At 36.3% G+C, this 25,422-nt stretch overlaps 1 protein-coding gene across 1 annotated transcript in view; it reads right to left on the minus strand.

Annotated features, from left to right (window-relative positions):
• RIT2 (Ras like without CAAX 2) overlaps window positions 1-25,089 on the minus strand; it is a gene marked incomplete at both ends in the record, with an annotated part of 543,330 nt that extends 518,241 nt beyond the window's left edge. Inside the window, 1 exon segment of the mRNA XM_079718180.1 lies at window positions 24,987-25,089. Within this exon segment, the coding sequence (XP_079574306.1) occupies window positions 24,987-25,089 (103 nt within the window).
• Window positions 25,090-25,422: the final 333 nt, after the last annotated feature.

Raw genomic sequence — 25,422 nt, forward strand, 5'->3', positions numbered from 1 at the left:
AGAAATCAAAAAATAACTTGAGAAAAATAAAATTGAAAACATCCAAAATTTATGGGATGCAGAGAAAACAGTTGTAAGAGAAAATTTTATAGTGATATAAGCCTACCACAGAAAACAAGAAAAAAACAAATAAAAAACCTAATCTTACACCTAAAGGAACAAGAAAAAGAAAAATAAACAAAACCCAAAGTTAGTAGAAGGAAGAGATTCATAAAGATCAGAGCCAATATAAATGAAATAGAGACTAAAGTAACAATAAAGATCAGTGAAACTTAAAGTTAATTCTTTGAAAAGATAAACAAAATTGATAAACTTTTTACCAGACTCATCAAGAGAAAAAAGAGAGAGCCTAAATCAATAAAATCAGAAGTGAAAATGGAGAAGTTACAACCAACACCACAGAAATACAGAAGATCATAAGACATTACTACAAACATTAATATACCAATAAATTGGAAAACCCAGAAAAAATGGATAAATACATAGAATATACAATCTCCCTGGACTAAACCAGGAATAATTAGAAAATATGAGCAGACAAATTACTGGTAATGAAACTTAAACAGTAATTTAAAACTCCCAACAAACAAAAGTCCAGGACCAGATGGCTTCACGGGTTAATTCTACCAAACATTTAAAGAAATGTTAACTTCTATCCTTCTCAAATTAGTCTAAAACATTGCAAAGAAAGGAATGCTTCCAAACTCATTTGGTCATCATCACCCTCATCTCAAAACCAATCAAAGATATCATAAAAAAGAAAATTTAAGCCAATAAAACTGAAGAAATAGGTGCAAAATTCTCACCAAAATATTAGAAAAACAAATTCAACAATATATTGAAAGTATCATACAACATGATTAGCTAGAATTTATCCCAGGGATACAAGGATGGTTCAATATCTGAAAATCAATCAATGTGATATATCACATTAACAAATTGAAGAATAAAGATCATATAATCATCTCAATAGATGGAGAAAAGGCTTTTTATAAAATGCAATGTTCATTTATGATAAAAACTCTTCACAAAGTGGGTATAGCGGGAACATATATCAACATAATAGAGGCCATATATGACAAAAGCACAGCTAACATCATACTTAATGGTGAAAAGCTAAAAACATTTTCTCTAAAAACAAGAACAAGACAAGTATGACCACTGTCACCACTTGTATTCAACATAGTGTTGAAAGTACTAGGCACAGCAATCAGACAAGAAAGAAAAGACCCCAGATTGCAAAGGAAGAAGTAAAATTTTCACTGTTTGCAGATGACATAATACTATGCATAGAAAATCCTAAATACACCACCCCAAAACTACTAGAGCTCATCAATTAATTCATTAAATTTGCAGGATATAAAATTAATATACAGAAATCTATTGCATATCTATAAACTAATAATGAAAGAGAAATTAAGTAAACAATCTTATCTACAATCACATCAAAAAGAATAAAATACCTATGAATAAAGCTAGCTAAGGAAGTAAAAGGCCTGTACTGAAAAAACTATAAGATATTGATGAAAGAAAATGATGATGACACAAATGGAAAGATAAACTCTGTTTATGGATTGGAAGAAGTAATACTGTTAAATTGATTATACTACCCAAGGCATTCAGTGCAATCCCTATCAAAATACCAAGGGCATTTTTCACAAAACTAGAACAAATCATTTAAATTTTCTATAAAACACAAAAGGCCTTGAATAGCTAAAGCAATCTTGAGAAAGAAGAACAGAGTTGGAGGTATTACACTCCCTGACTTCAAACTATACTAGAAAGCTATAGTAATCAAAACAGTATGGTACTGGAACAACAACAACAAAAAGACAGAAAAATTTATGGAACAGGACAGAAAGTCCAGAAATTAACCCATATGCTTATGGTCAATTAATCTACAACAAAGGAAGCAAGAACGTACAATGAGGAAAAAATGCACTCTCAATAAGTCATTTATTACAGGTAAAATAATAAATTATAACATTTTTTCACACTGCATACAAAAATAAACACAAAATTGATTAAAAACCTAAATATAAGGCCGGAAACCATAAAACTCCTCTAAGATAAGATAGGCAGAACTCTCCTTGACATAAATCATAGCACTGTTGCTTTTTTAAATTTTTTTAATCTTTCTCCTAAGGCAAAGGAAATAAAAGCAAAAGTAAATAAATGGGACCTAATAAAACTTAAAAACTTTTGTATAGCAAAGGAAACAATTGACAAAATAAACAGACAACTACTACATGGGAGAAAATATTTTCAAATGATATGACAGATAAGGAGTTAATATCAAAAATATATAAACAGCTCATACAACTCAATATTCCCAAAATAAACAACCCAATTAAAGAATGGACAGAAGACCTGAATAAATATTTTTCCAAAGAAGACATACAGATGGTCAATAGACATATGTAAAGATGCTCAACATCACTAATAATCAGAGAAATGCAAGTCAAAATCACAAAATCACCTCATACCTGTCAGAATGGCTACCATCAAAAAGACCACGAATAAAAAAATGCGAATAAAAGGGTCCCCTTGTATACTGTTGGTGGGAATGTAATTGGTACAGCCATTGTGCAAAACAATTTGAAGTTTCCTTAATAATCTAAAAATAGAACTACCATATAATCTAGTAATTCCATTCCTTGGTATATAACTGAAGAAAATGAAAACATTATTTTGAAAAGATTCATGCACTCTAATGCTCATAGCAGCATTATTGATAATAATCAAGATTTGGAAGCAATCTGAGTGTCCATCAACAGATGATTGGGTAAAGAAGATGTCATACACACATACACAATACAATACTACTCAGCCATATGAAATAATGAAATTTTGCCATTTTCTGCAACACAGTTTGACCTGAAGTGTATCTTATGTTTAGTCAAGTAAGCCAGACAGAGAAAGACAAATACTGTATGTTATCACTACTTGTGGAAAATAAAACAAATGAGTGAATATAACAAAATAGAAACAGACTCACCCATATAGGGAACAAACTATTGTCTACCGGTGTGAAGAGGGTAGCCAGTAGGGGTAAGATAGGGGTAGAGGATTAAGAGATACAAACTACTATGTACAAATAAATAAGCTACAAGGATATATTTTATAACATAGGGTGTATAGCCAATATTTTATAACTTTAATTGGATTATAATCTATAAAAATTTTAATTACTATATTGTACCCCTAAACCTAACATATTTTAAATCAACTATACCTCAATGTAAATGAAAAACAAAGAGCTTAAGTGACTTGCTCAAAGTCAAATTCTGTTAAGACAAATAATTAAAAGCAAAGTTATGTCTTTATGTTACAAGTATTACTCAGCACTTACCATGTGACAGGCTTTGTTATAACTGCTCTATAAATAGCAGTCATTGCAGTATCTATTATTGTTATTCCTTATTTACAGATGAGAAAACACAAATCTGTATTTGCTAGGATGTTAAAGCCTCCAGTTCACATTATTCTGTCATAGTTTCTATGCTGAGGCCTTATGATGAAGATCAAGGGTAGATTAAGAACATGGGATGGTGAGTGGCATAGTAGACAGTGTTAAGGACCTGGGATTTGGAGGTGACTAAGATCTGCCCAGACACAGGTTCTGTGTTCCTGAGCAAATAGCTCACCCTCTTCAAGCCTCACTTTACTCCTCTGTGAATTACGGATAAGCACCACAAATATGCTTAGCATTTTTGTGAAGATTCAATGAAATAATGTACATAAAGCATTTTGAACAGGGTCAGACATATGTATGACTCAAAGATGTGGGTTCTTATTCTGCTTTTCATTAGGGGAAGAAATTAGAAGACAGAGAAATAGTTTAGACAAAACAACAATCATTCTTCCTTGTGAGTGCACAGAGATTTATATACACGACATGTACTCTGACATAATTGCTGCTCATTTTAAAGCATATTAAGAGGAACTATGTGGTTATAAACTATCTAATGTTTTCTTATCCATTCAGTTAGTGACTACCCAAAGAATCACTTCCCTATTCAAGCAGTCCACTGCATAAAAGCCTCTGCAACTTACATAACCAGTTAAAAGTCCTTGTCTGGTGTTCCATTGTGAGACCACAAATTTTCTATACAATTTCACTACAGTTTAATTAAAGATTATTTTCCTGGGATTCTGAACTGTGTGTATCCTCTGATTCCCAACTCAATACAACATCCCCAGAGAAACCATCATCCTCAACATACTCCAGCATAATCCATCCTTCACACATACTCTAGGGAGAATCTGGCACATACTTCTATCCCTCTAATACACTTGGTAGGGGCAGGATTGAAGTACTTGAGAGTGTGGAGACAAGAATAGGTCATGCTTCAATGATAATGTTATTGTGTCAGCTGGAGTAGGGTTATAGCAAGCAGAAAGGGCAGAACAGATTACCTGGCATGTTGCCAGTAACAGCACTTAGCTGATGCCTGCTGATGAACCAGAAGAGCAGGTAGCACTCTTTGGGGACAGTCGTCAAAGAGCTGACATTTATGAGCAAAGCCTGAGCGACTGAGTTGAGATCATTGACGGGCTTTGCAAATAACAGCCAAATTCAGTGATAAGAGAATTTCTTACATGCTTGTAAGCAATGCAGAGGACTGCCGCCTATGAGTGTATACAGTCACAATTCCAACACTGCAAAGACATACACACTCAAAAAGAGTCACCATAAGCAGCCTAAACTCCAGTTAGGAGAAGTAGATTTTATGCTGTTTTATGGGAGGCAGCATGATCTAATTAAAAAAAAAAAAAAGAAAATCCATGATCCAGGAATTTAAGAGGCTTCTGGTCCCAATGTTATGCCTGAGCAGCTGAGCAACCTGTGGTAGGTAACTAACTTCGTGAGCCACAGTTTGCATTGTTTTCAAAATACCACGTATACATCTCTATCTTTGTGCCTACCCCACTGCATTGTAATTCTCTATTTATACATCCTTTTTATCCCATTGTACAGGGTGAGGATTATGTCTAATTCTTGGTAGCAGTTCAGGGCCTTTCAAGGTCTGGGAACACACACAGACACACCAAAACCCTTAATCTTGTTAAATAAATGGACAGGGAAAGTATTTTTGGTTTTTTTACAACTTTATTGGAGTATAATTTCTTCAAAATGGTGTGCTAGTTTCTGCTCTATAACAAAGTGAATCAGTCATACACATACATCTGTTCCGATATCCCTTCCCTCTTGCATCTCCCTCCCTCCCACCCTCCCTATCCCACCCCTCCAGGCAGTCAGAAAGCACCGATCTGATCTCCCGGTGCCATGAGGCTGCTTCCCACTATTTATCTACCTTACGTTTGGTAATGTATATACGTCCATGCCTCTCTTTCGCTTTGTCACAGCTTACCCTTCCTCCTCCCCATATCCTCAAGTCCATTCTCAAGTAGGTCTGTGTCTTTATTCCTGTTTTACCCCCAGGTGCTTCATGACATTTTTTTTCTTAAATTTCATATATGTGTGTAAGCATACGTTATTTGTCTTTCTCCTTCTGACTTACTTCACTCTGTATGACAGACTCTAGGTCTATCCACCTCACTACAAATAGCTCAATTTCATTTCTTTTAATGGCTGAGTAATATTCCATTGTACATATATGCCACATCTTCTTTATCAATTCATCCGAGGATGGACACTTAGGTTGTTTCCATCTCCAGGCTATTGTAAATAGAGCTGCAATGAACATTTTGGTACATGACTCTTTTTGAATTATGGTTTTCTCAGGGTGTATGCCCAGTAGTGGGATTGCTGGGTCATATGATAGTTCTATTTGTAGACTTTTAAGGAACCTCCATACTGTTCTCCATAGTGGCTGTACCAATTCACATTCCCACCAGCAGTGCAAGAGTGTTCCCTTTTCACCACACCCTCTCCAGCATTTATTGTTTCTACATTTTTTGATCATGGCCATTCTGACTGGTGTGAGATAATATCGCATTGTAGTTTGATTTGCATGTCTCTAATGATTAATGATGTTGTGCATTCTTTCATGTGTTTGTTGGCAATCTGTATATCTTCTTTGGAGAAATGTCTATTTAGGTCCTCTGCCAAACTTTGGATTAGGTTGTTTGTTTTTTTGTTATTGAGCTGCATGAGCTGCTTGTAAATTTTGGAGATAAATCCTTTGTCAGTTGCTTCATTTGCAAATATTTTCTCCCATTCTGAGGGTTGTCTCCTGGTCCTGTTCATGGTTTCCTTTGCTGTGCAAAAGCTTTTAAGTTTCATTAGGTACCATTTGTTTATTTTTGCTCCCATTTCCATTTCACTAGGAGGTGGGTCAAAAAGGATCTTGCTGTGATTTATAACATAGAGTGTTCTGCCCATGCTTTCCTCCAAGGTTTTGATAGTTTCTGGCCTTACATTTAGGTCTTTAATCCATTCTGAGCTTATTTTTGTTTATGGTGCCAGGCAGTGATCTAATCTCATACTTTTACATGTCCCTGTCCAGTTTTCCCAACACCATTAATTGAAGAGGCTGTCCTTTCTCCACTGTACATTCCTGCCTCCTTTATCAAAGATAAGTTGACCATATGTGTGTGGGTATATCTCTGGGCTTCCTATCCTGTTCCATTGATCTAACTTTCTGTTTTTGTGCCAGTACCATACAGTCTTGATTACTGTAGCTTTGTAGTAGAGTCTGAAGTCAGGGAGCCTGATTCTTCCAGCTCCATTTTTCTTTCTCAAGATTGCTTTGGCTATTTGGGGTCTTTTGTGTTTCCAAACAAACTGTAAGATTTTTTGTTCTAGTTCTGTGAAAAATGCCAGTGGTAGTTTGATAAGGATTGCATTGAATCTGGAGATTGCTTTGGGTAGTAGAGTTATTTTTACAATCTTGAATCTTCCAATCCAAGAACATGGTATATCTCTCCATCTATTTGTATCATCTTTAATTTCTTTCATCAGTGTCTTATAATTTTCTGCATACAGGCCTTTTGTCTCCTTAGGTAGGTTTATTCCTAGATATTTTATTCTTTCTGTTGCAATGGTAAATGGGAGTATTTTCTTGATTTCACTTTCACATTTTTCATCATTAGTATAAAGTAATGCCAGAGATTTCTCTGCATTAATTTTGTATCCTGCTACTTTACCACATTCATTCATTAGCTCTAATAGTTTTCTGGTAGCATCTTTAGGATTCTCTATGTATAGTATCATGTCATCTGCACACAGTGACAGCTTTACTTCTTCTTTTCTGATTTGGATGCCTTTTATTTCCTTTTCTTTTCTGATTGCTGTGGCAAAAACTTCCAAAATTATGTTAAATAAGAGTGATGAGAGGGGGCAGCCTTGGCTGGTTTCTGATCTTAGTGGAAATGGTTTCAATTTTTCACCATTGACGATGATGTTGGCTGTGGATTTTTCATATATGGCCTTTATTATGTTGAAGAAAGTTCCGTCTATGCCTACTTTCTGCAGGGTTTTTATTAAAAATGGGTGTTGAATTTTGTTGAAAGCTTTCTCTGCATCTATTGAGATGATCATGTGTTTTTTCTCTTTCAATTTGTTAATATGGTGTATCATGTTGATTGATTTGTGTATATTGAAGAATCCTTGCATTCGTGGAATAAACCCCACTTGATCATCGTGTATGATCCTTTTAATGTGCTGTTGGATTCCGTTTGCTAGTATTTTGAGGAGGATTTTTGCATCTATGTTCATCAGTGATATTGGCCCGTAGTTTTCTTTCTTTGTGACATCCTTGTCTGCTTTTGGTATCAAGGTGATGGTTGCATCCTAGAATGAGTGTGGGGGTGTTCCTCCCTCTGCTATATTTTGGAAGAGTTTGAGAAGAATAGGTGTTAGCTCTTCTCTAAATGTTTGATAAAATTCACCTGTGAAACCATCTGGTCCTGGGCTTTTGTTGGAAGATTTTTAATCACAGTTTCAATTACAGTGCTTGTGATTGGACTGTTCATATTTCGTATTTCTTCCTGATTCAGTCTTGCCAGTTGTGCATTTCTAAGAATTTGACCATTTCTTCCAGGTTGTCCATTTTATTGGTATAGAGTTGCTTGTAGTAATCTCTCATGATCTTTAGTATTTCTGCAGTGTCAGTTGTTTCTTCTCCTTTTTCATTTCTAATTCTATTGATTTCAATCTTCTCCCTTTTTTCTTGATTATTCTGCCTAATGGTTTATCAATTTTGTTTATCTTTTCAAAGAAACAGGTTTTAGTTTTATTTATCTTTGCTATTGTTTCCTTCATTTCTTATTCATTTCTGATCTGATATTTATGATTTCTTTCCTTCTGCTAACTTTGGGGGGGTTTGTTCTTCCTTCTCTAATTGCTTTAGGTGTAAGGTCAGGTTGTTTACTCCAGATGTTTCCTGTTTCTTAAGGTGGGATTTTATAGCTATAAACTTCCCTCTTAGAACTGCTTTTGCTGCATCCCATAGGTTTTGGGTCATCGTGTCTCCATTGTCATTTGTTTCTAGGTATTTTTTTATTTCCTCTTTGATTTCTTCAGTGATCAATTCGTTATTGAGTAGTGTATTGTTTAGCCTCCATGTCTTTGTATTTTTTACAGATCTTTTCCTGTAATTGATATCTAGTCTCATAGTGTTGTGTTCGGAAAAGATACTTGATACAATTTCAATTTTCTTAAATTTACCAAGGCTTGATTTGTGACCCAAGATATGATCTATCCTGCAGAATGTTCCACGAGCACTTGAGAAAATTGTGTATTCTGTTGTTTTTGGATGGAATGTCCTATAAATATCAATTAAGTCCATCTTGTTTAATGTGTCATTTAAAGCTTGTGTTTCCTTATTTATTTTCCTTTTGGATGATCTGTCCATTGGTAAAAGTGGGGTGGTAAAGTCCCCTACTATGAATGTGCTACTGTCGATTTCCCCTTTTATTGCTGATAGTATTTGCCTTATGTATTGATGTGCTCCTATGTTGGGTGCATAAATATTTACAATTGTTATATCTTCTTCTTGGATTGATCCCTTGATCATTATATAGTGTACTTCTTTGTCTCTTCTAATAATTTTATTTAAAAGTCTATTTTTTTCTGATATGAGATTTGCTACTCCAGCTTTCTTTTGATTTCCATTAGCATGGAATATCTTTTTCCATCCCCTTACTTTCAATCTGTATGTGTCTCTAGGTCTGAAGTGGGTCTCTTGTAGACAGCATATATATGGGCCTTGTTTTTGTATCCCTCCAGTCAATCTGTGTCTTTTGATGGGAGCATTTAGTCTATTTACATTAAAGGTAATTATTGGTATGTATTTCCTATTCCCATTGTCTTAACTGTTTTGGGTTCGTTATTGTAGGTTTTTTCCTTCTGTTGTGTTTCTTGCCTAGAGAACTTCCTTTAGCATCTGTTGTATAGCTGGTTTGGTGGTGCTGAACTCTCTTAGACTTTGCTTGTCTGTAAATATTTTAATTTCTCCATAAAACCTGAATGAGATCCTTGCTGGTTAGAGTAATCTTGGTTGCAGGATTTTCTCATTCATCACTTTAAATATGTCCTGCCAGTCCCTTCTGGCTTGCAGTGTTTCTGCTGAAAGATCAACTGTTATCCTTATAGGGATTCCCTTGTGTGTTATTTGTTGTTTTTCCCTTGCTGCTTTTAATATGTTTTCTTTGTAATTAATTTTTGACAGTTTGATTAATATGTGTCTTGGCGTATTTCTCCTTGGATTTGTCCTGTATGGGACCCTCTGTGCCTCCGGGACTTGGTTAAGCATTTCCTTTCCCATATTAGGGAAGTTTTCAACTATAATCTCTTCAGATATTTTCTCAGTACCTTTCTTTTACTCTTCTTCTTCTGGAACCCCTATAATTTGAATGTTGCTGCATTTAATGTTGTCCCAGAAATCTCTGAGACTGTCCTCAGTTCTTTTCATTCTTTTTTCTTTATTCTGCTCTGCAGTAGTTTTTTCCAGTATTTTATCTTCCACGTCACTTATCAGTTCTTCTGCCTCAGTTATTCTGATATTGATCCCATCTAGAGTATTTTTTATTTCATTTATTGTGTTGTTCATCGTTGCTTGTTTCATCTTTACTTCTTCTAGGTCCTTGTTAACTGTTTCTTACATTTTGTCTATTTTTTTCCCAAGATTTTGGATCATCTTTACTATCATTATTCTGAATTCTTTTTCAGGTAGACTGCCTATTTCCTCTTCATTTGTTAGGTCTGGTGGGTTTTTATCTTGCTCCTTCTCCTGCTGTGTGTTTTTCTGTCTTCTCATTTTGCTTATCTTACTGTGTTTGGGGTCTCCTTTTTGCAGGCTGCAGTTTCCTAGTCCCCGTTGTTTTTTTCTGTCTGTCCCCAGTGGCTAAGGTTGTCTCATGTTGTTGTGCAGGCTTCCTTGTGCAGGGGATTGGGCCTGTGTTCTGGTGGATGAGGCTGGATCTTGTCTTTCTGGTGGGCCGGCCCACGTCTGGTGGTGTGTTTTGGGGTGTCTGTGGACTTATTATGATTTTAGGTAGCCTCTCTGCTAATGGGTGGGATTGTGTTCCTGTCTTTCTAGTTGTTTAGCATAGGGTGTCCAGCACTGTAGCTTGCTGGTCGTTGAGTGAAGCTGCGTGCTGATGTTGAGATGGAGATCTCTGGGAGATTTTCACCATTTGATATTATGTGGAGGTGGGAGGTCTTTTGTGGACCAGTGTTCTGAAGTTGTCTCTCCTACCTCAGAGGCACAGCACTGACTTCAGGCTATGACACCAGGAGCCTTTCATCCACAGGGCTCAGAATAAAAGGGAGAAAAAATAGAAAGAAAGAATTAGTAGAAGTAGAAAGAAAGAAAGTGAGAAAGGGAGAAAGAAAGAAAGAAAGAAAGGAGGGAGGGAGGGAGGAAGGAGTGAAGGAAGGAGGGAAGGAAGGAAAAAAGAAAGAAAGAAGGTAAAGTAAAATAAAATATAGTATGATAAAATACAATAAAGTTATTAAAATAAAAATTAATTATTAAAGAAAAAAAATGACGGATAGAACCTTGGGACAAATGGTGGAAACAAAGCCATAGAGACAAAATTTCACACAGGAGCCTACACATACACACTCACAAAAAGAGGAATAGGGGAAAAAATCATAAATCTTGCTCTCAAACTCCACCTCCTCAATTTGGGATGATTCATTGCCTAAAGGAGGGAAGGAAGGAAAGAAATAAAGAAGATAAAGTAAAATAAAATACAGTAAGATAAAATAAAATAAAGTTATTAAAATAAAAAAAATAATTATTAAGAAAAAAAATTTTTTAAACAAAACAAAACAAACAAACAAAAATGAACGGATAGAACCCTAGGTCTAATGGTGGAAGCAAAGCTGTACAGACAAAATCTCACAGAGATGCATACACATGCACACTCACAAAAAGAGGAAAAGGGGAAAAAATCATAAATCTTGCTCTCAAAGTCCACCTCCTCAATTTGGGATGATTCGTTGTCTATTCATGTATTCCACAAATGCAGGGTACATCAAGTTGATTGTGGAGCTTTAAGTCACTGCTTCTGAGGCTGCTGGGATAGATTTCCCTTTCTTTTCTTTGTTCTCACAGCTCCCAGGTCTCAGCTTTGGATTTGGGCACACCTCTGCATGTAGGTCGCCGGAGGACATGTGTTCTTTGCTCAGATAGGACGGGGTTAAAGGAGCAGCCGCTTCGGGTACTCTGGCTCACTGAGGCTAGGGGGACGCAGGTGTACGGAGTGCGGAGCGAGCCTGCAGTGGCAGAGGCCAGCGTGATGTTGCACCAGCCTGAGGCGCACCGTGCACTCTCCCGGGGAAGCTGTCCCTGGATCCTGGGACCCCGGCAGTGGCGGGCTGCACAGGCTCCTCAGAAGGGTGTCACGGACAGTGACCTGCGCTCACACACAGGCCTCTTGGCGGTGGCAGCAGCAGCCCCAGCATCCCATGCCCCTCTCTGGGGTCCACGTTTTAGCCGCGGCTCATGCCCATCTCTGGAGCTCCTTTAAGCAGCGATCTTAATCCCCTCTCCTCGCGCACCAGGAAACAAAGAGGGAAAAATATTATCTTGCCTCTTCGGCAGGTCCAGACATTTTCCTGGACTCCCTCCTGGCTAGCCGTGGTGCACTAACCCCTTCAGGCTGTGTTCATGCTGCCAACCCCAGTTCTCTCCCTGCGCTATGACTGAAGCCCGAACCTCAGCTCCCAACCCCGCCCACCCCAGCAGGCGAACAGACAAGCCTCTCAGGCTGGTGAGTGCCGGTCGGCACCGATCCTCTGTGTGGGAATCTCTCTGCTTTGCCCTCCACATCCCTGTTGCTGTGCTCTCCTCCACGGCTCTGAAGCTATCCCCCTCTGCCACCCACTGTCTCCGCCCATGAACTGCTTCCTAGTGTGTGGAAACCTTTCCTCCTTCACAGCTCCCTCCCACTGGTGCAGGTCCCATTCCTATCCTTTTGTCTCTGTTTATTCTTTTTTCTTTTGCCCTACCCAGGTACGTGGGGAGTTTCTTGCCTTTTGGGAAGTCTGAGGTCTTCTGCCAGCGTTCAGTAGGTGTTCTGTAGGAGTTGTTTCACGTGTAGATGTATTTCTGGTGTATCTATGGGGAGGAAGGTGATCTCTGTGTCTTACTCTTCCTCCATCTTACCTGGAAGTCTCTGCCTCGGGCCTCACCACCCCATTCAGCCTTCAGGGAAGGTATTTTCTATTTGTTACCTATAGTTTCTATCAATTACTCTGTAATACACACACGCACACACACACACACACACACACACACACACACACACACACACACTGGGATTGACAGAGAGAGAGAAAGAACACTTTCCCTGTAATTGATGAGCACCTAGTAGACCTTGTTTACTTTCTTCATTCGTATGATAGCAGACTTTAATAATTTCTTATTATTACTGGGTTAATACTTGATTTTCTCAAATTGAGAGAATTATCATCCCTTCTCTATGTGGTCGAGCGCTCCAGGGGTCCTTGTATGGACCAGAACATAATGTCTTTGATCCATACATGTTGAAATGCTTGGTCAGACCGTCCCATACTTTCCCCCACCCCACCTAATAAAAGGAACACTCCGTGTTGTTTACATAGAAAATTAAAATTTTTCAAGTATTTTGGTGTACATGATTTTGTCTGATGTCTAAAATGTATCTATGAAAATTCAGCTGAATTAGAACTCAGGTTCTTTGTATCATATCCTCAAGAAATAAAGTAAAATTTCTTAGGGTAGGAAATTAAAATAGTGTAACCGTTTAACTTTGACATGTATGTGTAGGCGCCTCAGGACCATCATTTAATATCTCTGTGTCTCTGGGCATATTACTTTTTTTTTTTCCTGTGGGCCTCAGTTTCCTCACATACAAAGTGTAGACACTTATGCTTACCTCACAAGATCAAATTAGGGAATACATGGGGGCCAGGTGAATTTGAGAGAACTTTAGCCATTGGGACACCAGAGTAAATGTGTGACTCTGAAGGAGCCTAGCAGCATGTGGGTAGTCAGAGACCAATACAAGCATATCCATCTGCAGGCCCTTTCTCTGGTAAAGACATAGCTGTACTAACTCCTTTTTAAAATCAATTTAAAATCTATAGAGTGCATATAATCTTAGACATATTATCAGTCAACATCTTTTACATGAATTATACTTTCAATCATTACTTCAGTGGGTAGGCACCAATTTACTTTACTACTGAGGCTTATTTGGAATTGGATAATTCTTGCTGACAATATTGCAAGTGAGTGATGATCTACAGTATAATTAAGGTGGTGACAATTAAGGGTGACCGCAGAGGGCTCACTAAGTCTTGAAATATTTTCATTTTTCCCTTGTTTATCTTTTCTTTTGTCTTTGAAATTCAGAACGTTCAAGTAGTCATGATTTGACAATTATTCAGCTTTGTCAGTTCCAAAGTTCTACTAATGAGGTAAATCACAGTGCCTTAGGGAAGTGATTGATGTACTTGGTTGTTGGCCTTGATTTAATTCATCAGATAAAGACTTGATCTTCTACCTTCTTATACCAATTCTTTGTGGTTGAAGGATTGGCTTTGTTCTGCTTTCTGTTTACAACAGAAAATATCCCTATTGCTTTCATTTTATAGAATCCTGCTACACAAAACTCAATGTAAAAAAGAGCCAAATTGAAAAAAGGTGTTGGGCAGAGCATGATTACTTACTTTAAAAATCAGTTTTCCCATTACAAAAAAATCCACAACAGATGCATTCTAATAAATTCTGAGTTCCTTAATGAGTTATATGATTTCAGCTTGTTTTGTTTTGTTTTAGTTTTCAGTTTTCCTAAGATAGGTTTTGAGCAAATCTCAGGAGAGCTTTGTCCAACTGCCCCAAAAGACATCAAGCTATCAAGATCCCTTCATAAAAAGTTGTAACTAACTCTTGCATTCCTTTTTGTCTTTGCATTCTCTGTTACCATTAAATTCTCATCCTCTCCAACCCCAGCACTCCCTTTACTTTCTGTTCTCAACCTCAAGAAATACTTCTCATCCTTTAGTACACAATTCAGATATCATCACTGCTGTGATTCCTTCTTAACTTTAGCATGCAGATTTAGCACCCCTTATCCTGAGTTTCCACAGTTTTTATGTCAGAGGCCTAATATAAACATATCATTTTGTAATATAAATTATTATTGTAGTATACATTATTTTCTCCCATGAGATGGTGAACTCCTAGAGAGGGAAGGGGTCATGTCAGCAACAGTATGTAGGAATAACACTCTCTCCATGCCCAATGACTTGTATATTTCATACATACTTTACACTTGACATAATTTTATCAAGGTAATTTCAAGATGTGTCCCAGAACTAGAGAAGAACATGTAGATCTCATCTGATATTTGGATATTTCTCTACTTTTCTCATGAAATTTGGTGGAGAAACAATTTATTGTTAGAAAACTTGAATTCCTTTCATAGTTCTTACTTACTTCTGTGTACTCCTGAACGAATCTGTCAACATTTCTGGACCTCAGTTATCTCATGTGAACACAGGGAATAGATCATTTATTTGCCTTCTCAAATAAGATTATAAAATCTTATTTTATAGTAAGATTTATCCTCAAATAAGATTAAAAATCATAATACATAAAATGCATTTTGGAAAGTAAAATCTTATAATTACTGGGTAAGATTTGCTGAAAAACCTGACTCTGCACTGGAAGAACCAAATGTGAATGCAGGGAAAGTAAGTGGACACTGATCATGCTCTATCACTGAGGAACAACCTTTATATATCAAACCACAAACACATAGAAAGATCAATATTTAAAACAGTTATAGGGTTTTTAAAAACTCCATTTAAATCTTAAAGTATAGCTGTGAGATTTTACATTTTTTTGTTTTTTGAGCAAGGGGAAGGGATGGTAGGCAGTGGAACAAAGAGAGAAAGCTAAGAATGGGTCCAAGTTACATGAAATTCATTGGATAATTGGTTCAACTTTTATTTAGCTTACCCTGTGTAAAAATTTATGTGTAGTAGAAAAACAGCTTAAATGGGGGTCATGAAGTCTGCATTCTAAATGTGACTCTGATACTACTGTGTACATGTATTTGGCAAGTCCCTTCAACTCCTGTGGTCTCAGTTTCACCATCTTTCAAATACAGTGGGGATTCTGGTTTATCCTGTTCTCTCAGCACTTATAGAATTCTTAGATACTATTAGGTGTAATGTTTCATATATAAAACAAAATAAATACATTTTTATTTATATAGGATATAATATATAATGTTCAATTATATTAATTTAAATATTAAAAAGGCATGAATGTATAAAAGAGAGTGTTAATCCAGATGGTTTAGATCTCTTCTAAATATAACCTTCAGGAGGTAGAGAATGAAATACCAACAGCCTTATTTTCTTCTTAATAGTGACTTGTAGAACTCTTTCCTCTTCCTCTCCAGGGTGTTAAAAATAATGTAAAAGAGTTAGATAAAATCTCACAGAACTCTATAAATTATTACCTCCATGACAAAAGTTATTACTTCCAAGCACAAGTTTTTGCCTTGGGCTTCAGTTTTTCCATCTATAAAATGAGAACCACTAGTCAGATTGTGATGAGGATTGAATATATGCATGAAAACCATGTAGCTAATACCTGCTACACAGTGGTGCTTCATAAATATTCACTTCCTTCTTGTTTCCCCTCTATAGTAACTAGTACAGGACCTATGCATAGTATGTACTCAATAATTTTCTGATCAATTACTTGGGTTTTGAAATTTCTCACACACAGTTTATTTATTTACCTATACATTTTAAATCTTGTGAGAAGTTGTGCTCCAGTAAAGTTGCAAATCCTTTCAAAATTCCCTGCTCACAGAACTATATCTTAGTACAATATAGATAGAAAAAAAAATCTTAATTTCTTAGTAAGCATGGAAAATCTCCAATATTTTGTTCATTTAAAACATATGGTCCGGGCTTCCTTGATGGCGCAGTGGTTGAGAGTCCGCCTGCTGATGCACAGGAAACAGGTTCATGCCTCGGTCCGGGAAGATTCCATATGCCACGGAGAGGCTAGGCCCATGAGCCATGGCTGCTGAGCCTATGCATACGGAGCCTGTGCTCCACAACGGGAGAGGCCACAACAGTGAGAGGCCCATGTACAGCAAAAAAATATATATATATATGGTCCCAGTAAATTGAGTTTCTCATTCATGTTAAGGCTGACATGGAACTAATTTAGGATTTGAAATAGATATATCTTCTTTAGATTCTTCTGAAAAGCAGCCTTCTTGAAATCCCTTCATATAACCCCTTCAACTAGCATGTGCAGTCCTTTTGCATAAGCACTCAAATTGTGGGAAGGAAAGTAAATTGTACCTGTATTGATACAGATCTTCAGCAATACAAAAAGTGGCTTTATAATTTTAAAAAATATTTTATCAACAGTTCATTTGAAAGGAAACATTTTAACCTTCAAAAGAATGTTATATTGAGAATCAGTGTTTGAATATTTATATACTGGTAACATCAAATGCATCATAGGGGCAAAGCCAAAGGATAAGATATGATTCCATCACTCTGTTTCCAAACATATAGCCATCAGGACAGCATTTTCCAGGCCTGGAACTGTACTATGAATTCTCTCTGAAGTTATAGCCAAGTATGTTATTTATAAAATCAGTACAACTGAACTATTTACACTTTTTCATTCTTAACCATCTCTAAGGTAAGCTGGCTACTCCTGTCTTTATCACATTAGAAGAATTTGCTCAAGTATTTAATTATGAACTGACTTCTTTGGTACATAGTGAATGTGAGAGTAACCCAGGTCCCACTGCTGGCCAATTTGTTATGTTAAAATTTTTCAGGTGTTGGAATGGTGACAATGATCAGTCAGTACAATTAATACTGAGGCGGGGTCAAAATAGAAAATATCACCTCCAGGGTAAGTATATTGCTGAAGGATGCTCCTATCCAACATCTCTCCAAATTCCATTTCCCTGGAATAAATGACTGAAAACTAGTCACTCTATTCCCACATCTCCCAAGCTCCTGGTGAAACAAGAAAATATCAATTCAGCAAAAAAAAGGGACTACATGGGCACATTATGGGACCCACACAGCACCTCTCTGACCTCACATACTGCTCATGACAATTCTGTTGATTAGGCCATCACCTTTTCTTAGATCTTTTTCTCTCTCATCTCTCCATTTTATTTTCATATTGTTCTTCCTCATTGAGTCAGACTTACTATATTCTTTCAAAACAGTTTTATTTTATATGGATTATATTATTTTTATCCTTACCTCCCTCCCTAATCCTTACCTATTTTGATTCGTTCTCCTTCAAACTATTACATCTTTTTAGAGGAAAGTTTTTAGAAAATTTCTCATTCACATACAGTTGTGAAGTTTTCACTTCACACTGACAAGCCTTTAGTGATTGACCACATCCAGATCTACCTATTTCTTTTCTTTTTACTTATCCCTGTGTTTTGTTTTATTTTTTTGGGTGGGGCTGGAGGGGTGTTAAGGTGTTTAATTTTGTGTCTCTTGCTACTGTTTCAATCTCTTTACCTTTGCTGTCTGTGAAAGGAATATTCCCTTTTCCTCTTCTTTATGGATCAATTTTCTTATCACCTGTGGACCCACAACAAAAATAATCAGCTTTTTGGGGATTATACTGTTCTTTTGTATACCAAGAATGTTGCCTCGACTTTGAGTCCTTTTGTAAAGCACTAAAACTATTGAGTCTTTTGTATATATCTTTTCCATACTAACTCTAATATTTTTCATTTCTTTTGGCATCCCCAAAGATATATCCCCCATGGGGGTCTTTTTATATTTATATAAAAAGTTATATTTACCTGTTTATTTTCTAGTGATATCCCTAACCTCAAGATAGTCAACATTTAATCACCTCAAAGCCTACTACATATCTATTTCTTTATTCTTAAAAATTTTAATATATATCGGAGCACAGTTGATTAACACTATTGTGTTAGTTTCAGGTATACTGCAAAGTGATTCAGTTTTATATATATATATATATATATGTCTATTATTTTTCATATTTTTTCCCATTTTGGTATTTACAGAATATTGAACAGCATTCCCTGTGTTATGCAGAAGATCCTTGTTGGTTACCTATTTTAAATATAGTAGTGTATATATGGATCCTAAACTCCCAATCTATCTCTCCCCCACACCAACTCTTCCCCCCCGGTAACCAAAATCTCATTCTCTAAGTCTGTGAGTCTATTTCTGCTTTGTAAATAAGTACCGTTGTATTATTTCTTTTTTTTTTTTGATTCCACATGTAAGCAATATCATATGATATTTGTCTTTCTCTGTCTTATTTACTTCACTTAGTGTGATAATCTCCAGATCCATCCATGTTGCTGCAAATGTCATTATTTCATTCTTTTTAAAGGCTGAGTAATACTCCATTGTATATATGTACCACATCTGTATCCATTCATCTGTTGATAGACATTTAGGTTGCTTCCATGGCTTGGCTTTTGTAAAGATCACTGCAGTGAACATTGGGGCACATATATCCTTTCAAATCATGTTTTTCTCTGGATATATGACAGGAGTGGAATTGCCGGATCATACGGTAGCTCTTTTTTTAGTTTTTTAAGGAACCTCCATACAGTTCTCCATAGTGACTGTAACAATTTACATTCCCACTAACAGGGTAGGAGTATTCCCTTTACTCCACACCGTCTCCAGGCTTTATTGTTTGTAGATTTTTTGATGATGGCCATTCAGACTAGTGTGAGGTGATATCTCTTTGTATTTTTGACTTGCATTTCTCTAATAATTAGTGATGTTGAACATCTTTTCATGTTCCTCTTGGTCAGCCAAGAAATTCTGTTTAGGTCTTCTGCCCATTTTTTGCTTTTTTTCTTTTTTTTTTTTTTTTTTTTTTTTATATTGAGCCACATGAGCTGTTCATAAATTATGGAGACTAATCCTTGGCAGTTGCATCATTTGCAAATATTTTCTCCCATTCTGTAGGTTGTTTTTTTGTTTTGTTTATGGCTTCTTTCACTGTGAAAAAGCTTTTGAGCTTAATTAGGTCCCATTTGTTTATCTTTGTTTTTATTTTCATTACTTTAGGAGGTGGATTGAAAAAGATCTTGCTGTGATTTATGTCAGACAGTGTTCTGCTTATGTTTTCCTCTAAGAGTTTTATAGTATCTGGTCTTACATTAGGTCTTTAATCCATTTTTACTTTATTTTTGTGTACAGTGTGAGGAAGTGTTCTAATTCATTCTTTTGCATGTAGCTGTCCAGTTTTCCCAGCACCACTTATTGAAGTGACTGTCTTTTCTCCATTATATAGTCTTGCCTACTTTGTTGTGGATTAATTGACCATAAGTGTGTGGGTTTATCTCTGGACTCTCTATACTTTTTCAGTGGTTGATATGTGTGTTTTCTGCCAGTACCATACTGTTTGATGAATGTAGTTTTGTAGTATAGTCTGAAGCCAGGGAGCCTGATTCCTCTAACTCCATTTTTCTTTCTCAAGATTACTTTGGCTATTTGGGGTCTTTGGGATCTGCATACAAATTGTAAAATATTTTGTTCTAGTTCTCCGAACAATGCCATTAGTAATTTGATAGTTATTGCATTGAATCTGTAGATTGCTTTGGGTAGTATAGTCATTTTCACAATATTGATTCTTCCAATCCAAGAACATGGTATATCTTTCCATCTGTTTTCATCATGTTCAATTTCTTTCATCAGTGTCTTATAGTTTTCAGAGTACGGGACTTTTGTCTCCTTAGGTAAGTTTATTCCTAGGTATTTTATTCTTTTTTATTGAAATGGTAAATGGGATTGTTTCCTTCATTTCTCTTTCTGATGTTTCATTGTTAGTGTATAAGAATGCAGTGCAAAAGATTTCTGTGTATTAATTTTTATCCTGCAGCTTTACCAAATTCATTGTTGATCTCTAGTAGTTTTCTGGTAGCATCTTTATGATTTTCTATGTATAGTATCATGTCATCTGCAAACAATGACAGTTTTACTTCTTTTCCAATTTGGATTCCTTTTACTTTTTTTTTTTCCCTCTGATTGCCATGGCTACGACATCCAAAACTATTTTGAATAAAAGTGGTGACAGTGGATATCCTTGTTTTGTTTCTGACCTAAGAGTTTATTTTTCAGTTTCTTACCAGTGAGTCTGATGTTAGTTGTAGGTTTCTCATGTATAGCCTTAATTATGTGGTGGTAAGTTCCCTCTATGCCCACTTTCTGGAGAGTTTTTATGATATGTGGGTGTTGAATTTTGTCAAAAGCTTTTCTGTATATATTGAAATGATCATAACATTTTTGTTCTTCACTTTGTTGATGTGATATATCACATTGATTGATTTGTGATTATTGAAAACTGTTGCATCCCTGAGATAAATCCCACTTGATCATGGTATATGATCCTTTTAATGTACCACTGGTTTCTATTTGCTAGTATCTTGTTGAGGATTTTTTGTATTTATGTTCGTCAGTCACATTGGCCTGTAACTTTTTTTGTGTGTGTGATATCTTTGTCTTGTTTGGATATCAGGGAGATGTTGACCTCGTAGAATGAGTTTGGAAGTATTCCTTCTTCAGCAATTTTTTGGAAGATTTTCAGAATGATAGGGGTTAACTCTTCTCTAAATATTTGATAGAATTCACCTGTTAAGCCATCTGGTCCTGGACTTTTGATTGTTGGCAGCTTTTAAATCTCAGTTTCAATTACAGTACTTTTGATTAGTCTATTCATATTTTCTCTTTCTTCCAGGTTCAGTCTTAGAAGGTTTTACCTTTCTAGGAATTTGTCCATCTCTTCTAGGTTGTCCATTTTTTTACTGTATAGTTCCTTGTAGTAGTCTCTGATGATCCTTTGTATTTCTGTGGTGTCCATTGTAATTTCTCCTTTTTCATTTCTAATTGTATTGAGTCCTTTCCCTTTTTCTCTTGATGACTCTGGCTAAAGCTTTATCAATTGTGTTTATCTTTTCAAGGAACCAGCTGTTAGTTTCATTGATTTTTTTCTATTGTTTTCTTTGTCTCTATTTCATTTATTTCTAATCTGAACTTTATGATTTCTTTCCTTCTACTAACTTTGGGTTTTGTTTATTTTTCTTTCTCTAGTTGTTTTAGGTGTAAGATTAGGCTGTTTATTTGTGATTTTTCTTGTTTCCTGAGCTAAGATTGTATTTCTATAAACTTCCCTCTTAGAACAGCTTTTGCCACGTCCCATAGATTTTGGATTGTCATGCTTTCATTTTCGTTTGTCTCTAGGTATTTTTTGATTTCCTCTTTGATTTTTTCAGTGATCAATTTGTTGCTTAGTGGCATATTGTTTAGCCTCCATGTATTTGTGTTTTTTACTGTTTTTTTTCCTTGTAGTTGATTTCTAATCTCATAGCATTGTGGTTGCAAAAGGTGCTTGATATGATTTCAATTTTCTTAAATTGACTGAGGCTTGCTTTGTGGCCCATCATGTGATCAATCCTAGAGAATGTGCTTTTTCTGTATCCATTCAGCCAGTCTATGTCTTTTTCTTGGAGCATTTAATCTATTTACATTTAAGGTAATTAATACATATGTTCCTATTGCCATTTTCTTGATTTTTATGGATTTGTTTTTGTCAGTCTTTTTTCTTTCCTTTCTTTTTTGTTCTTTTCTCTTGTGATTTGATGACTCACTTTAATGTTGTGTTTGGATTTTTTTTCTTTTTTGTATGTGTATCTATAGTAGATTTTCTGTTTGTGGTTACCATGAGATTTTGATATAGCAGTCAATGCATAAACAGGATTATTTTAAGATGTTGGTCTTTTAATTTCTACCTTTACTGTATATTTGCCTTTACTGGTGAGTTTTTTCATTCATAACTTTCTTGTTTCTAGTAGTGGCTTTTTCTTTTCTGCTTAGAGAATAGAGAAGAAATTCCTTTAGCATTTGTCGCAAAGCTTGTCTGATGGTGCTGAATTTTCTTAGCTTTTGCTTGTCTGTAAAGCTTTTGATTTCTCCATCAAATCTGAATGAGAGCCGTGTTGGGTAGAGTATTTTTTTTCTTGTAGGATCTCCCCTTTCATCTTTTTAAATACCACTCCCTTCTGGTCTGCAGAATTTCTGCTGAGAAATCAGCTGATAAATTTATGGGAGTTCCCCTGTAAGTTATTTCTTTATTTTCCCCTGCTGCTTTCAATATTTTTATTTGTCTTTAATTTTTTTTGTCTTTAATTTTATCAATTTGATTATTCTGTGTATCAGTGTATTCCTCCCTGAGTTTATCCTGCTTGGACTCTCTGTGTTTCCTGGACTTAGGTGACTGTTACCTTTCCCATATTAGGGAAGTTGTCAGCTACTATCTCTTTAAATATTTTCTCAGGCCCTTTATCTCTCTCTTCTCCTTCTGGGACCCCTATAATGCAAATGTTGGTGTGTTTAACATTGTCCCAGAAGTCTCTTAGGCTGTGTTCATTTTGCTTCATTCTTTTTTCTTTATTCTGTTCTGCAGCAGTGATTCCCACCATTTTGTCTTCCAGGTCATTTGTTCATTATCCTGCTCAGTTACTGTGTTTTTGAGTCCTTCTAGTGTATTTTTCATTTCAATTATTGTATTATTTATCTCTGTTTATTTGTTCTTTACTTCTTCTAGGTCTTTGTTAAACATTTCTTGCATCTCTATCTACGCCTCCATGCTTTTTTCTGATATCTTGGATCATCTTCACTATCACTACTCTGAATTCTTTTTCTGATAGATTGCCTGTGTGCACTTCACTTAGTTGCTCTAAGATTTTACCTTGTTCCTTTATCTGGGACATATTACTCTGCCATCTCATTTTGTCTAACTTTCTGTGACTGTGGTTTACATTTTGTAGGCTGCAGAATTGTAGTTCTTCTTACTTCCGCTGTCTCTCTTCTTGTAGATGAGGCTGTCTTAGAGGTTTGTGCTAGCTTCCTGGTGAGATAGTCTGGTTCCTGCCCACTGGTGGGTGGAGCTGAATCTTGTCCCTCTGGTGGGTAGGACTGTGCTCAGTAAGACTTTAAGTAGCCTCTCTGTTGATGGGTGGGTCTGTGTTCCTGCCTTGTTCATAGTTTGGCCTGAGGCATCCCAGCACTGGAGCCTACTGTTTGTTAGGTGGAGTTAGGACTTGAGGAGGAAATGGTTGCCTCCAGGAAGGCTCATGCCAATGAGTACTCATCAGAACTGCCACTGCCAGTGTCTTTGTCCCTGCAGTGAGTCACAGCACCTCCCCCCATCTCTGCAGGAGACCCTCCAATACTAGCAAGTTGGTAGTTGGCCCAGTATCTTAAGAGGTCACTGCTTTTTTCCCTCTGTCCTGGTGCACAAGGGACCTTATATGCACCCTCCAAGAGTGGAGTTTCTGTTTCCCCCAGTCCTGTGGATTCCTGTGATCAAACCCCACTGGCCTTCAAAGCCAGATTCTCTGGGGACTCCTCTTCCCATTACCAAACACCCAGGCTGGGAAGCCTGACATGGGACTTAGGACTTTCACTCTTGTGGGAGAAATTCTGTGGTATAATTATTTTCCAGTTTGTGGGTCACCCACCCAGCAGGTATAGGATTTGATTTTATAGTGATTGCACCCCTTCTACTGTATTGCTGTGTCTTCTTTTTGTCTTTGGGTGTAGGGTATGGCTTTTGGTAGATTCCAGCTTTTTTCTTTTTCTTTTTTGTCAGTGGTTGTGCAGCAGTTAATTGTGATTTTGATGTTTTTATAAGAAAGTATAAGCTCACGTTCTTCTACTCTGCCATCTTGCCAGCCAATACTATTTCTTTAATTTGTTATATTCAGCATTGTAAGCCCCTCCAGAAACCCAACCACTGACAACTTCTGTTTCTTATGTATCAAAAATAAAAAAATTACCAGTCTTTACCTTCATTAATACCCTGTACTTCTTTATTCTTGTAACTTTCTCTTTTAATTCATTAACCATAAAATTTGGTTTGATCACCCTGTATAGATCCCACAATGAGTATAGTTTCTTAAACTCCTGTAACTTTCTAAAAACAACTTTCCTTTTGGTATCCAAAGTACACACATACTATGTCAGATCACAGATAAGAAAAAGGAGACAGGAAATTCATAATCAAAGAAACAAACACAGCAATCAGCAATGATATGTGTGTCTGTGTTTGTATATATATTTCATTGACTATTCATAACATTTCTTTCTTTATGTGAGCATTTTTGAGATCAGGAACACATTTTTCTCATACCATGGCTATTTCATAAATATCATATAAATATTTTTTAAAAGACATATAAATTAAGATCAAATGTCACCCAGCAGGAAGACAAAGGAAAAAATGATTTTCTTAAAGTTCTATATGTTGTCACCTGCTGTCTCTCTATTCTCCATCAGCATTCCTTTTACAGTCCTTATGCTTTTAAACATTTTGCCAAATACTTGGTATTTAACATCCACAGCTAATTAACCTCTGGCAGCATCAGGATTGTTGTTTTGTTGTGGTTATTATTATTATTCACTCTATAAGGTTGCCTCTACAGAGATCCCATCATTTGGTATTAAAACTCACTGCTTTTACCAGCTCTTCCTGCTCCCAGCATTACCTCTGTGTACTCTGTGGCCCTGAGTGATGACCTGCTGGGGGAGCAGCTGACTTCATTTTCTGCCTCCATCTTACTAGAGGAATCAGAGGAGAAAAAAGAAGAAAAATGTTGCCCCTCTGGGTATTTGTCCCACCATTCTGATACTCTGACTATGTCAGTCATTCTGATTTGGTGGTAAAGCACACAAATTGCCATGTCAGTTGTGTTCTTGATGCTTATTTCTATGGTACACTTATTTCAATATTGGTTAAGAGAAAGGAGTACATTGAAATGTCCTTTTACATAAACAAATAAATGGCTGGACAGAGAGAGGAAAATTTAGCTAGTGAATTGGCTTTAATCTCAATGTTTAATGTATCTGTTCATATTTCTCAAATGGAAGTAAGGAAGATTTTCCCCTAT

This window comes from Hyperoodon ampullatus, assembly GCF_949752795.1.
Source record: "Hyperoodon ampullatus genome assembly, chromosome: 13".
Classification (NCBI taxonomy): Eukaryota; Metazoa; Chordata; class Mammalia; order Artiodactyla; family Ziphiidae; genus Hyperoodon; species Hyperoodon ampullatus.